Source organism: Amphiprion ocellaris, chromosome 2 (assembly GCF_022539595.1).
Source record: "Amphiprion ocellaris isolate individual 3 ecotype Okinawa chromosome 2, ASM2253959v1, whole genome shotgun sequence".
In the NCBI taxonomy this organism is placed as follows: domain Eukaryota; kingdom Metazoa; phylum Chordata; class Actinopteri; family Pomacentridae; genus Amphiprion; species Amphiprion ocellaris.
In genome coordinates, this window is record NC_072767.1 from 40,681,217 (window position 1) to 40,694,110 (window position 12,894).

General features: G+C 41.4%; 1 protein-coding gene across 2 annotated transcripts in view; it reads left to right on the forward strand.

Annotated features, from left to right (window-relative positions):
- Positions 1–12,488, forward strand: part of sema6bb (sema domain, transmembrane domain (TM), and cytoplasmic domain, (semaphorin) 6Bb) — a 149,646-nt gene extending 137,158 nt beyond the window's left edge. For both annotated transcript variants that reach the window (XM_055017381.1, XM_023299842.3), the window contains one exon: positions 6,797–12,488. In XM_055017381.1, the coding sequence (XP_054873356.1) occupies positions 6,797–7,698 (902 nt within the window). In that variant the 3' untranslated portion in view covers positions 7,699–12,488. The remainder of the gene's footprint in view (positions 1–6,796) is intronic.
- Positions 12,489–12,894: the final 406 nt, after the last annotated feature.

The window sequence follows — 12,894 nt, forward strand, 5'->3', positions numbered from 1 at the left end:
ATGCCTTTTCCAGCCCCAAGAATGTGCATTTCACCAAGCAGAGGAACAATATTGTAACTGAACCTGGCACACTCTAAAAACTGAGTATCGGCCAGAAACATGGAAACAAATACAGCAGGAATCAGGCCTATCTTTAGGCTGCAAAGATGCCAACAATATGTTCAAGAAGAGAAGAACTCCCAATGAACAAATGCCAAATTCTGTATGAACATAGAAGAACATTAAATGAGTACACAGGGGCTCAAAAGGACGTGTGCGCTGGTCGGCTTGTTCAACTACGAGCTGGCTGGGTGACAACATGAAGCAGTGAAGGGAAAGAAAAGATGTGCCACGAGATCTAAATTATGAGCTGCCATCTGTGTTCGGAGCAATTTTGATATATTGAGCGATCAAGTTTTTTTGTTTTTTTTTTTTCCAAACAGTGGGGCAAAACGACCCTCCAAGATAAACCTTGATACTCGGTTAAATCAACCACATGCGAGGACCTGTCGGGAGAAGCAACTCAGGTTTCCATTAGAATTATATTTTAATGTTCAGAAGCAGGAGTGATGAACTAATAGGAGGGAAAAGAGGAAATGAGGGAAGAAACAACAACACAGACAAATCTTTTTTTTACTTTTAAGTCTGATGCTGTTAAAATGTGATCTAAGGCTGTTTAAACAGTGAACTGGCCTGAACTGTGAATGCCACATAATGAACAGGCTCTAACTAAGGCCTGTGTCCGAGTGCAGCACTGAGCTTATTGGATTGGTGATAAAGGACTAATTACTGCTGAAAAAGACATTGATTGACCAACAAGGCCTGTTGATTAACGGCAGCTTTCAGTCAATGGAAACTGCAAACTTGTTCAGAGTATGGACTGGCATCGACAGTGCGGAGCATGTATTGTCCAAGTTAAAGATGTTTATTGTAAGTGACAAGAGACGACTGAGTGATTTAGTAAAATTCTGCTTTAGAGAGTAGTTATGCTTCAAGGCCACTACAATGAATTGTCTGAATGAGGAGAGGAAAAATGTTAGTACTCCTTTATATTAAAACTCTTAAGGCAACACTATAGCTCAGGTTGAAGCTTCTATTTGCTTTTTGCCTCTATAACGCTGCCATTTTTGGCTTTGAGTGAATATTTTTCAATAACTACTGAATGGATTGTCATGAAATACGGTGCAGCCATTAATATATCCCTCAAGATGACCTGTAAAATGTAATTATCTAATATTATATTTTCCCTTATTCCCTTTTTCTATATGTTCGTTTATCCAATTAATATCTAAAATTGTTTGCATTATTGCCTACTTTGTAAAGCAATTTTTACAATTTGAAAAGTGCTATGTAAGTATTATGTGGTATTATGATTGTGATTATTATAATCTGGAGTCAGAATTTGTTCAAGCCTTTATTTCTTGACCAAATATTGGCAAAACTAATGACATTCCCAGCTGCCTAAATTGTGCATTTTGTTTTTAACTGCTACTTAGCCAAAGTTTAGAACCAGAATCAGTTTTATTGCCAAGTAGGCTTTCATATACGAGGAATTTGATGAGTTTTTGGTGTTTTTTTGGTGCGCAAGAGTAAACACTAACATACTGAATCTTTTTAAAGAAGGATTAAAACATTTTGTTTGTTTGTTTTTTTCTTTTAAGTGCTCCTAGTCAGTAGGCAGTAAGTGTTAAAGGTCAAAATGAAAAGCAAATGTTGCAAAGCCAAGGAGTCATGAGATGAGATGAGACTTTATTAATCCCACGGTGGACAAATTTACAGTGTTACAGAAGTGAAGTACAAAAAAAATAGAAATAAACCAAAATATACATAAGCACTACTTATCGAAATAACAGTATTGCACATATCAGTAGTATTGCACAGATTCTCTCCTCTCATGAATAGAAATAATAAGAGAAGTCTTAATATTGTACAAAAGCAATTGAAAGTACTAGAAATATTAACAGTGCGCAGGAATGTGCGATTTATTCATTTGACAGTGGTCACATCTACACAGTATATGATGTAAATGTGCTGACAGGCTAAACATCCAGCTAAAAGTTACCTGCTAACTGCTTGCATTGTCATTACATGCTGTCGTTACCATTTAACTGGAAAAATGACCTCACAGATACCAGTTAAATGATTTTTTTTACTCTGGTTTTTCCTGCTCTGTGCGCTTGTGTCATGTTTTTTTGCATCGAGGCCACCTGGAGAAATATACGTTGTATTTATTTTTGTCACGGAGACCTACTTTCTACCAAAACACAGCTTCCAGCATTTTTCCTGACAGAGGGAAATGCCTTAAAGAGAGATAAAACTGGGGCCTGTGTTTTTTATTTAGCAGCTGTGTTTAGAAAATGGGCACTACTGTTGAGATAAATCTAAATGTAATTTAGGATTTTTGCCTTTTTTTGTGCTCAGTTATCATCGACGCTATTGTAAGATGAGCCCAAACCTCAGAAAAGTAAATGTATGTCAGTTTGAATATTTGATATTTGGGTTCACGATGCAGACAAATCAGAGAAAATTCCTTGTTTTGCAAGTCACAAGATGCATCAATTATTGACTATAAAGCCTCCAGTCAAGTAATCAAGTTCTAAACGAGTCACGGAATTTTTAAACAATAATTACAGTAAATTAGTTTAGTTCAGAAACACTGAAAGCTGTTTGACGAATGCATTCATTACTTTTAAATAACAATTAGAAATATAGCAATTAAATGTCAAATGTAGATGTCAGGACTGTGATTAAGGTTTGGATATTTTTGCTTTTTATCACAGAATAACTTTGGATTGATTTTGATTGAGAATGAGAAAGAATGTTTATTGACTGCATAATTACTAATCTTGGCTGATGAAATAAAACTAGAAAACAGAATAAACAGCAGGTATTACACAATGATGATTAAATTAAATTACACATACTAAAATAGCGGTTGTATTACACCTTATTTTTACTGGAGATCCTGATTCACAGATAGGAAGTGGTGAATTAGAACAACTGTAGAAATAACTCTATAAATACATGAATTCTAAAAATTACATTAAAATCAAATGGAGCACATGGCATTGAGTATATTTAGAGACACTACTAAGATAAAAAAGATAATACAAGTAGTTGAAAACATTTTCTGGTTTATTTTTTCCTTTGTTATGCATCCTGTCCCTAAACTGACCACGTTGACTCGCCAACAGGTGCAGAGACACCTGCAGACGGTGTTTTGGACAGTTTTTCTAAAGTTAAATACCTCAGGGTGGAGTTTTAACAGTCGCAGATTTTTCTGCCATCTGCTCAAGACTTGGAGATTCCCTTCTTTGTGCATATTGTTTGTGCAGTTTTTGAGGATTTGGGATTGGATGCTAATTCAGTTTTGGAGTGCTGTTGTGCTTCTTGTTATCTGTTCCTCTCACATCAAGACGAACTGGGGAGTCTGTTTTATTTTATTTCTTTCATCTATTTGTGTTTTTTATCATTCTTTGGCAGCAGTTTATCAGCAGGGAGAGGTTTAAGACTCAGGCTGCAGCTGTGTTTTTAATGGCAGGCCAGGCGACTAGCTGTATATATTTTCTTTGCTGTGGTATTTATAGTAAATCACTTGAGTAGAAAGTTCTTGTTTTGACTGTGGTTTCCAATTGAGGCTGTTATTACACCTGCAGCGTGTTTTACTTATCACAGAAATTAGTCCTCAGTCATCGGTCATTTTGTGCTCAGAAGATAAAACATTATTATTAGCGTTATTTTAGTTAAGTCGTAGTTTCCGGTCTGGAGAGGTCCACTCTGCAGAAACATCCCTGTTAATGCATATTTACAGCTGATGTTATTTGTCCTTGGAGAATCTTGACATTTAAACACAAAATGAAAAATTAAAATGAGAATTTGTGCTGACCTAAACGTTTTAAAGTTTAATGTGCAGCGTCATCGTCTGCTGTCAGGTTGATTAATTGTATCCTTTGTCAATTTAACACTTTGTTGATGGCATAAATTTTAATGTTTGGGCGTACAGAGGATGAATAGTCATCACAAGTTAAAAAAACCTAAGTCCAAGTGCAGTTACGAGTCACTGCTGTTAAAGTTCAAGTCAAGTTTTGTCAACTTTAATCATCAAATTCAAACTCAAATTCGACATGAGTCCAAATCATGGCACTTAATTTCACATTGTAAGTCGTATAAATGGCCATAAAGGGTCACACTTTCAGACATTCTCTCCTTGAAGGCATTCATGCTGTTGCATTTGGTTCTACACACTAAAAGAAGCTGTTGTGTGAAGAACGACGTTGAAAAGGCACTTATTTTTAAGTTGTTTTACAATGTTTTTTTGTGTGTGTTGCCCCTTTACATGTCCAGTATGCAAAATTTAGTTGTATCTAATGTCAAGGTCACCGATTACAAGAAAGTGAATACTCTTGCCTCATCTTCCCCCTCTATGAGTGGCTCTGAAAAAGGTGATCTTTGCAGTCAGTATTCATTTTTTGTTTTGTTTTTTAACCATGTCTTTACAGTGTTTTTTTGGCAAGCTAATAGAATTTAGTGGCCTCTAGTGGTGAGGTCACAGATTGTAACCAATCGAATACCAGTTGCCTCATTCTCACCTACCAAGAGTGGCTGTGAAAAATACAAAAGGTGATCTATAGAGTCAGGTATTAGTCTGCAACATGGTGGACTCCATGCAAGAGGAACCGCTCCCTTTGTAGATAAAGGGCTCATTCCTCACTAACGAAAACACACAAGTCCTATTTTCAGATGATAATACAGTAATGAAAACATAATTACGAATATTATATTCCATTTCTGCCAGTAGATCCCCCTAAATCCTACACCCTGCTGCTTTAATATGTACAAGAGCACCTCCGGCACAGCACAGCAGTTCAGCCGTCTCTCACAGGGTTTTAGCTGCCATTCCTCAGCTTAATGTCAATGTGTAGAGTAACATTTTACTATACAAAGCCACAGGCCACGTTAATTAACCACCAGGCTGTCTCATACTGGAGCATTTGCACCACAACCAGCTCCATTTGTCCCCATTAAAAATGAATTTGTCAGATAATAAAAGTGTTTGTTTAAAGAAAAAAAATCGCTGCTGTTCTCTGGATGTTCATTCTTTGTCTCATTCTTCGCCCGACTTCTTTGCTGCACAAGTGAGTAAGTGGCTCCCAATGTCTATTAATGACATCCATTCATTTTCTGTGAGAAAGGCTTTATTTTGCTGTCCTTGTGGAGACGGTCCTCCCTCTGCCACTATCGGTGCTGTAATTTAACAACTATTACTACTGTTTGTCTAAGGCCCCAAATGTTCCAGTTTGCTTTAGGCGTCCCGCTCCCTCTCTCCGTCTGTAACACCCTCCTCTTTTCTTCATCTGCTCTCCTCCAATCTGCTTCCCTTGGCATAATTTCAGTGTATTCGTTGTGTTGGTCCCAAGAGCTCACGCAGCAAAGAACAACTTCTTCTGGCATTTTTTTAATTGATCCATGGTAGCCCGTGCTGTGGTCTCGCTGTACTCATATCTTCAATAATTCATAAACCGTTGTCTCTCAGGGAGTTCATCTCATGTACTTATACAGGAGAAATACAGAAATTCCTGGTCTAGTCTACAGATATAGTAGCCTTCATCTATAAACACAGTGCCTTATGCTGGTATAGAGATGCAAAAAAGAAAAAATATCTGCATATTTATTTGAGCCAAAAGGAGTACAGGAGTCCCATATCTGATATTTATACACAAGACAAAAATCTGAAAACAGATGTATCCATTTTCTGAAGTATCCAGAGGGGTTTTATATTAGCATAACTGATAATTATGGTAATCAAAATAGTTTTAAGTCGCAAGTAGTGCAAGACACAAACATATACGAAGGTACTTCAAAAAGTTATCTGCATTACCCGACAATAAGAAGCGTAACACCCATTTTAGGGCATAACTGTATTGTATAAAGCCTTAAATAACAGTTTGTCATCATTTCTTCACAACTGAGGCCCTTTTAAAATCACTAGGTAAGAGAGAAACCAGAAAATGTACAATAAAGAAGCCAAAGCTGGACACTGATGTCCACGGCCATGGCCTCCTCTTGATAGTCCATGATCGCCGAATTTAGATTTCCCAGTTGTGGGTCGTCTTCGTTGCTCTCTCTGCCCCACTTTAAATCAACAACTGACTTCTTTATGCTTGAATAAGGACAGTCTTCACCAAGTGTGTTGATCATATCTTTGTGGATTTCCTGTGAGATCATTCCCATTTTTTATTTATTTTGTTGCATATTGTTGGCTCTAGTTATTTTCTTGTTCATTTTTACTTTCCTTTTCACATACTGATTTTCAAAGGGCACCCCTGCAAAGAAAAGACAACAAATAGTGATTCAAGGCCTTCTAGTATACAGTTGTGCCCCAAAATGGGAGTTATGCCCCTTGTTTCCAGATAAGGCAGAGGACTCTTTGAAGTACCCTTGTAGATGGAACATATAACAGATTTTCATTGTATGAAAACTGAAGCTTATTACTCACCATTAATGCCAGACTTGGCATCTTCCCCTATGAGGCTAATGTTGTGAAACATGTTAGGGTTGAGAGCTATTCTCAATCAGGAAGACAGTTATTACAGCTATTAAAATCACCATCCACTTTACGTAATGAAGGCAATTAGCCAGAGCTACCTTGGCTGGAAAGCATGTGACCATTCCCACCCACAAAGGAGAGAGAGAAAATAGGTCATTTTGTCTGACTGTTGAACTCCCACATGCTTAATACAGGAAATACTGATGCCATTTAGATGGTTGCATTGACTGATGGCCCTCTTTTTCTGTATGATTTTATCTCTCTCTGCAGGAATGCTACTCCAAGAGAGTTTCATTGAGGAGCCTGACGGCCTGGTGTCAGTAAACCTGCTGGTGGTGTCTGCTGTTTCAGCCTTCGCCACAGGAGCCATCCTCTCCGGCCTCACTGTCTGCTGGATCATGAGTCACCGCCACCGGCACTCCCGCAGCTCTGGAGCCAATGGCGCCCGCCGCAAACGGGACAAAGAGCAGAGCATGCTGGGACAGGGTCACAGCGGGTCGGTGATGAGTGTGACAAGAACCAGCGGTGGGGAGAGACGGCGTTCGCAGGCAGACAACCCCTTCGTCACGCCCAACGGTTGGCCTAAAGGAGAGATGGACCCCGGCCTGCTGCCCACCCCGGAGCAGACCCCGCTGCAGCAGAAACGGGCCATGCGACTCCCAGACCCAGACTGGGACCAGAGCCAGACCTTCCTCACTGCCGTAGGCACTCCCTGCCCCAACAACTCCGTCATCTACCTGAGCTCCAAGTTCCTGCACGGAGGTGGAGGGGGTATGGTCCGGATAGAGGACCCGGGGGAGGTGGTGCTGCCCCCACACACAGAACGCCAGCGCTACCTGATCCTCGCCACCCAGAGAGGGGAGCACGGTGGCAGTCGTCCCACCGGCAATCTGAGGAACTCAGCGGGCGAATACATCTACCCCGCCACGCCGCAGGATTCCCCCGACCGGCGGAGGGTGGTTTCCGCTCCCACTCCCCACATGGACTATGGGGAGCCTCGCTGGAGTCACGAGGCACTCAACTACAACAGCAACAATGGAGCACCCTATCACCCTCAGCGCCAGGGCCTCATCAGGCCAGACATGCATGGGCCTCGAGGGCTGGGAGAACTGGCTGACTTCAGTCATCTTCTAGGAAAGAACATGGGAGAGCGCACCCCCAGTGGCCAGTGAGGTGATGGACGTGAAGCCTGACACCGAGCTCTCTCTAAAAACCCATTCCCTCCAACAGTAAACTGGAATAAATCAACCCCTCAGACTCACTGTTCCGGTCAAACCTTACCCTGTCTGTCCTCTCTCACTGTCATTCAATGTTCTGACGTCATTCAGCTGACTGAAGAGAGAGACACAGAGAAAAAGAAACATAGAGTTGAAAAAGAGGAGAAAACTCTCCTTGCGTCCCCTGTTTCTGATCTGTCAGTGGTACCACCCACAGAGCGTGACTTTGACACCACAGGACAAACAGAAAGGTAAAAATAGAGGGATGCAAAAGGAAGGGGAATCTTCTTTAAAGGACACTGTGGAGATTTTTTAAAAATGACAATTTTGCTCGCAGCGCCAAATGTGAAAGGTCTCCCTCCACCAATTTGTTCACTGTTTTGACACCATGGATCTTCTTTGAGTGTGAAATTTAGTTTCTGCTTTTGTTTTTTTTTCTCGTGCCAGTGGCATCCAGCAGACAACAATGTGCTTTACTTTGAATTTCAGATGACACTAAAAACTGTTGTAGCTGTGCCAGAGGGCAGTGACTCTCGATGAATCATGCAGTGTGTTTGTGATCGTGTGTGTGTGTGTGTGTGTGTGTGTGTGTGTGTGTGTGTGTGTGTGTGTGTGTGTGAATGAAGGTGTGGCCACAACAACCCCAACCAGCGTCCTGGCTTAACTGTGAAGCATAACTATATAATGAAGTTGGTGATAACATTGTTTTTTGTTTTCTTTTATAAACAATCAGAGAGACAAAAGATTTTTATTATATGTCTACTTGAAGCTCTTATGTGTTTACCAATCAGAGGTTTGGATGGTGGCAACTGGTTTGAGCTGAGGAGAGCAATAATAAGCAAAAAAGGACAAAGATGAAGCCAATTTAATTAGATATTTTTGATAGTATGGCTGTCTTCTCGGCAAAGCAAACTGAAGCTTCGAGACGTCAGGACAAGCAAAGCTCTGGGAAAAAAGGAACCGTATCTCCCCCTCCACTCCTCTTCCTCCCCCGCTGCCTCTCAGTATGCCCGGGTCTGTGTGACCTGGCTGGAGGCCTCCCTGGGCTCCACGGCCCATTTTGAAGGAGGGAATGTGAGCTCTGGCTGTCTGGCTATCTGACTGAGGCTGTGAGGCCCCGGCCGCTTGGGAGCTCCATTCAGCCTCTTCTGCCCGACACTGAGCCTCTTTGTGCCCCCAGAAGCAGGAGGAGACTGCGGCAACAAATAGCCGTTAAGAGTCAGGGACCTAGCCCACCGCCACAGCCTCGCAGAATATCAATGAGGAGGACACCAGCTACGTCCGTCATGCGAGATACGCCAACCAGACCCGGGGCATCTCTCGAGGTTTCACCCACGCTAGCATTTGACTGTGGTTTGCCAGGGCAGGGAGGAGCTGAAGGGCAGAATCTGTGGGGCTGAGGCCGAGGTTGGGGGCACTGCTAACCGTCACAATCCCTTGTGGCTTTCTCTCTTTCTGTCTTTCAGTGTGTTTCCCAACGAAAGCGGGATAAAGAAAACAGATGGGCATGGGTATACTAGGGTGTGGAGTTACTCTTTCACTCTGTTGTCTGATCTTTTGGTGTTGTCTGATTTTTTGTGTGTCTGCGCTCATCCATTCTTGATTCAAATGTAGATCCACAGATAGCTTTAGTTCATCTGGGTCATGGTTTAGTAAAGACGGCGCTTTTGTGTGTGTGCGTGTGAGTCTCTTAGGGCTTGTATATATGAATGTGTTACTCATATTGAGTGCAAAACCAGCTTTGATCAAATTTACACTTGTTCTTATCTGTCTTCTTTTCTTCCCACCCTGTTCTTTGCTCTATTGAACCATTAATGGCTGTATAACACTTGAAAATGCATGCTTACAGAGTCAGATCCTTGCACAGGAGCAGAATACGCTATACAATACATTTCAACCATTATACTGCACACAAAGAAGTGCAGTTAGAAATGGAGAAGCTGCTCCTCCTCACTTGATAGATACTATCAATACACTCAAGACACAATTCTGATACTAAAAAACAGTGAGTTAAGAAAAATGTGGCTAACAAAAAACTATTTTCCATTTGAGACAGCTATATTGAATATTTTCGTATTAACAGTTGAATGCATGTGACAAACATTTTCAAATGAGCAGTTTTGGTTTTCCAGCTCAAAAAATGTATTGTTTTGCTTCTACCCCAGTCATTAGTTTCTGCAGCAGCCAGCTATCGTCTTACACATTAGACATATTTTATACCTTAATTTGAGAAGTATAATGATCTTTTTGCATTTAACACTATAACCCAAAGCCATGAAATCAGTAAAAGCTAAATGCGCTCTGTTTTATCAAGCTTTCCCCCTAATAAAACAGTGCAAGTTTGTCAAAATTTAGATGTGAATGAACTGTCTGATCAGAGGGAACGAGTAAACAAGAGCATAAATCTGAAAAACACTCGACACCGGCTGACAGTTTTCGATACAGTTCCACGAGCACATTTCTGTTGAGGTTTAATTCCCCGGCCCTAACAAATGTGCAGCCAGAGCTGAGGGTAATATATGAGACAAGCCAGTGAAAGAGATTTATAAAAGCAAGGACGGAGAGGGCAGGTCAGGCAGGCGAACGTGATGTTACTGCATTGCAGCCTCGCCACATTAGTACAGTGTATTCTTCACACATTCCAGCCTGAAACAGGTCATTAGTATTGAGGATACGGAGCTCTCCATCTCTGCCATGGCCTGAGTGCTGCGTGTCTGTTTTGTGTGTGAATGAGGCCTCTCTGTCTCGGCCGGCGTGCCCAGCCAGCCGTGTCCTCGCTCCGCATCTCCTCCGGTGTTTCACTAAACATGCTTGATTAGGCAAAGTACATTCCCGGCCCTTTAAATGGACTGATGAGCCCCTGAGAAGATTACTACAGACACATCAGCCCTGAGAGGGGAGGTTCAACCAGCTCTTTTTTTCCTTTTTACCACCAGCCAGCCATACACATACATGCACACACAAATAGGCCCCTTCAAACCAAATTTGGGATGCAATTGAATAAAGATCTGAAATGGAGCTCACGCCTGAACTAGCCCGACCGGTTCTAGGAAGGAAAGATACAGTACATGATGTTATCTTGCAGACTGCATAATTTGATTACCTTAGTTCAACATTACAAGGCAGCTAAAGAATTCAGGTGGAAGTCGGTGCGTTTATTAAAGCCATCATCCTCCCCGTTTTCTTTACATACTTCATGTCATTCCTGTTCCTCCTCAAACAGCTGCACTCTGTCTTCTCTCAAGCCCCTTTTGTTGCTAACAGAATATCTCATGTGGGTTTTCATTGTGTTTGTCACTATTAAAGGTGAGCTGGTTAATTTAATGAGTCAGAAACAGAAATCAAAGTAACCCCCACTTTATTTCACATCAAATCCTTAATGCGTAACAGCTTTTTTTTTTTATAGACATTTTCGAAGCCTCTCATGCGGTAAATTGCTTTCCTGTGCTTAGAAGTGATTTTGTTTGGAGTTTTTTGTGTGTGTTAATGTAGCATATATTGCCTCCAGTCCTGCACACACACAAACACACAACACACATTCTCCATCTTTATCTCTATTCTGCACGTAGCGACATGAAATTCCCACCCAGACTTTGTGACCCAGTCTGTCTCCCTTTGTTTTTATTTATCATGTTGTGTGCTTGCTGAAGAGACCATGCCTTTGTGTGTTGGGGTTGTTTGTGTCGTGTGGCCCAGTGATGCGATGCCCCCCCAGCCAATGACTGCCATTTTGCGCTACGGCGCTCCACCGTGCTGTTTGAGCTTTATGCCCCAGAAAAGAAAAAAAAGTCCAGATAAAGGGAGACTAACTTGCATTCAATCCAACAAGGAAGTAGAGAAACTGCTTCCTTCCAAGCCAACGTGTGAGAAGACTTTTTAAAAAAAAGCACAAAAATAAGGCGAAAACAAAGTCAACATTTGCATTTTTGTAAAGTTGTAGATGTATTTAGTCAGCACTGATCATTTTTTGTCATGTTTGTTTTTTCTATCGTTTGTTTCTGTGGTAGATATTTGGTTTTGGACTTTCTATGGAATATTATTGTGTATGATTTCAAGTTCAATTCTCTGGTGTGCCGGATTTGATGACGACAATGAACCTGATGACTATCATGATCAATATTACAATGGAGCAGTACTGTGAGCAGCACCGAGGTGTTATGGTTCCTGTTCGAATCAGACGGGAGTTTAAGAGGAGGAAGAGGAGGAGGTGGAGTGAATTAACCTATAAAGACTGAGGTTGAAAAGGAGGTTTTTCTCCTGCAGAGTGGAGTCTCCTGCTACTGTGAAGGACCCTCGCTGTCCAGAGGCCAGACCTCCCCCGACCCAGTCACTGCGGAGGCCTTGGAGGCTGTCGGGCTGTCATCAGATGACAACACATGTCCCTACTACGTGTACATAACCTTAATGCTTACATGTAATTTAAGTGCAGTAGCTGCATGACGACACAGCCTCTGTGTGTGTACAGAAGTAGCGACGTGTGAAATTTGTACAGTACATGCAAGTGTGTGTGCTCGTGTCCGCGAAGAAATCTGTCTGTCGTCACGCAAAAAAAGCAACACATGCATGCACCCTCCGACAACTGCACAGCACACAACACACACTGAACACACACATGCACACGTGCACACACACACTCCAGCAGTTGTTCACCATTCTTCACATTGTCCTGAGCTCTGCCTGTCACTCCTCATGGAGACTTTGCTCTGTGTCAACTTTCTTATTCTAATAAACCACTCAGACATTGACTACTGTGTCTCCATTCTTTTAGGTATTTCTAATCTCAAAGGACTTTTTGAGTAAACTCAAGTTCTAATACTTACTATGTCATTAAGTTCACAGTGGTGGAAGAAGACGCTATTAACTTATCTAACTTTCACCTGGTTGCAATTAAAAGTCCTTAATTAAAAATTCTGCTCTACTTGAGTGCTTAATGTATCATAAGCAAACACATTTATTATGCATGAATGACCGTTTCTGAGTTCGTAGGTGTGCACAGCCTTTAATCTATAAAAATACATCATGTTTTATTAGTACATTAAATGTTTTTGTGTTAAACTAAATAACTTCAAAAATACAGCAGTTAAAATAATCAAGTGGAGTTGGACCGTACACTGTGTGCACAATTATTAGGCAAATTATTCCTCAGGAACA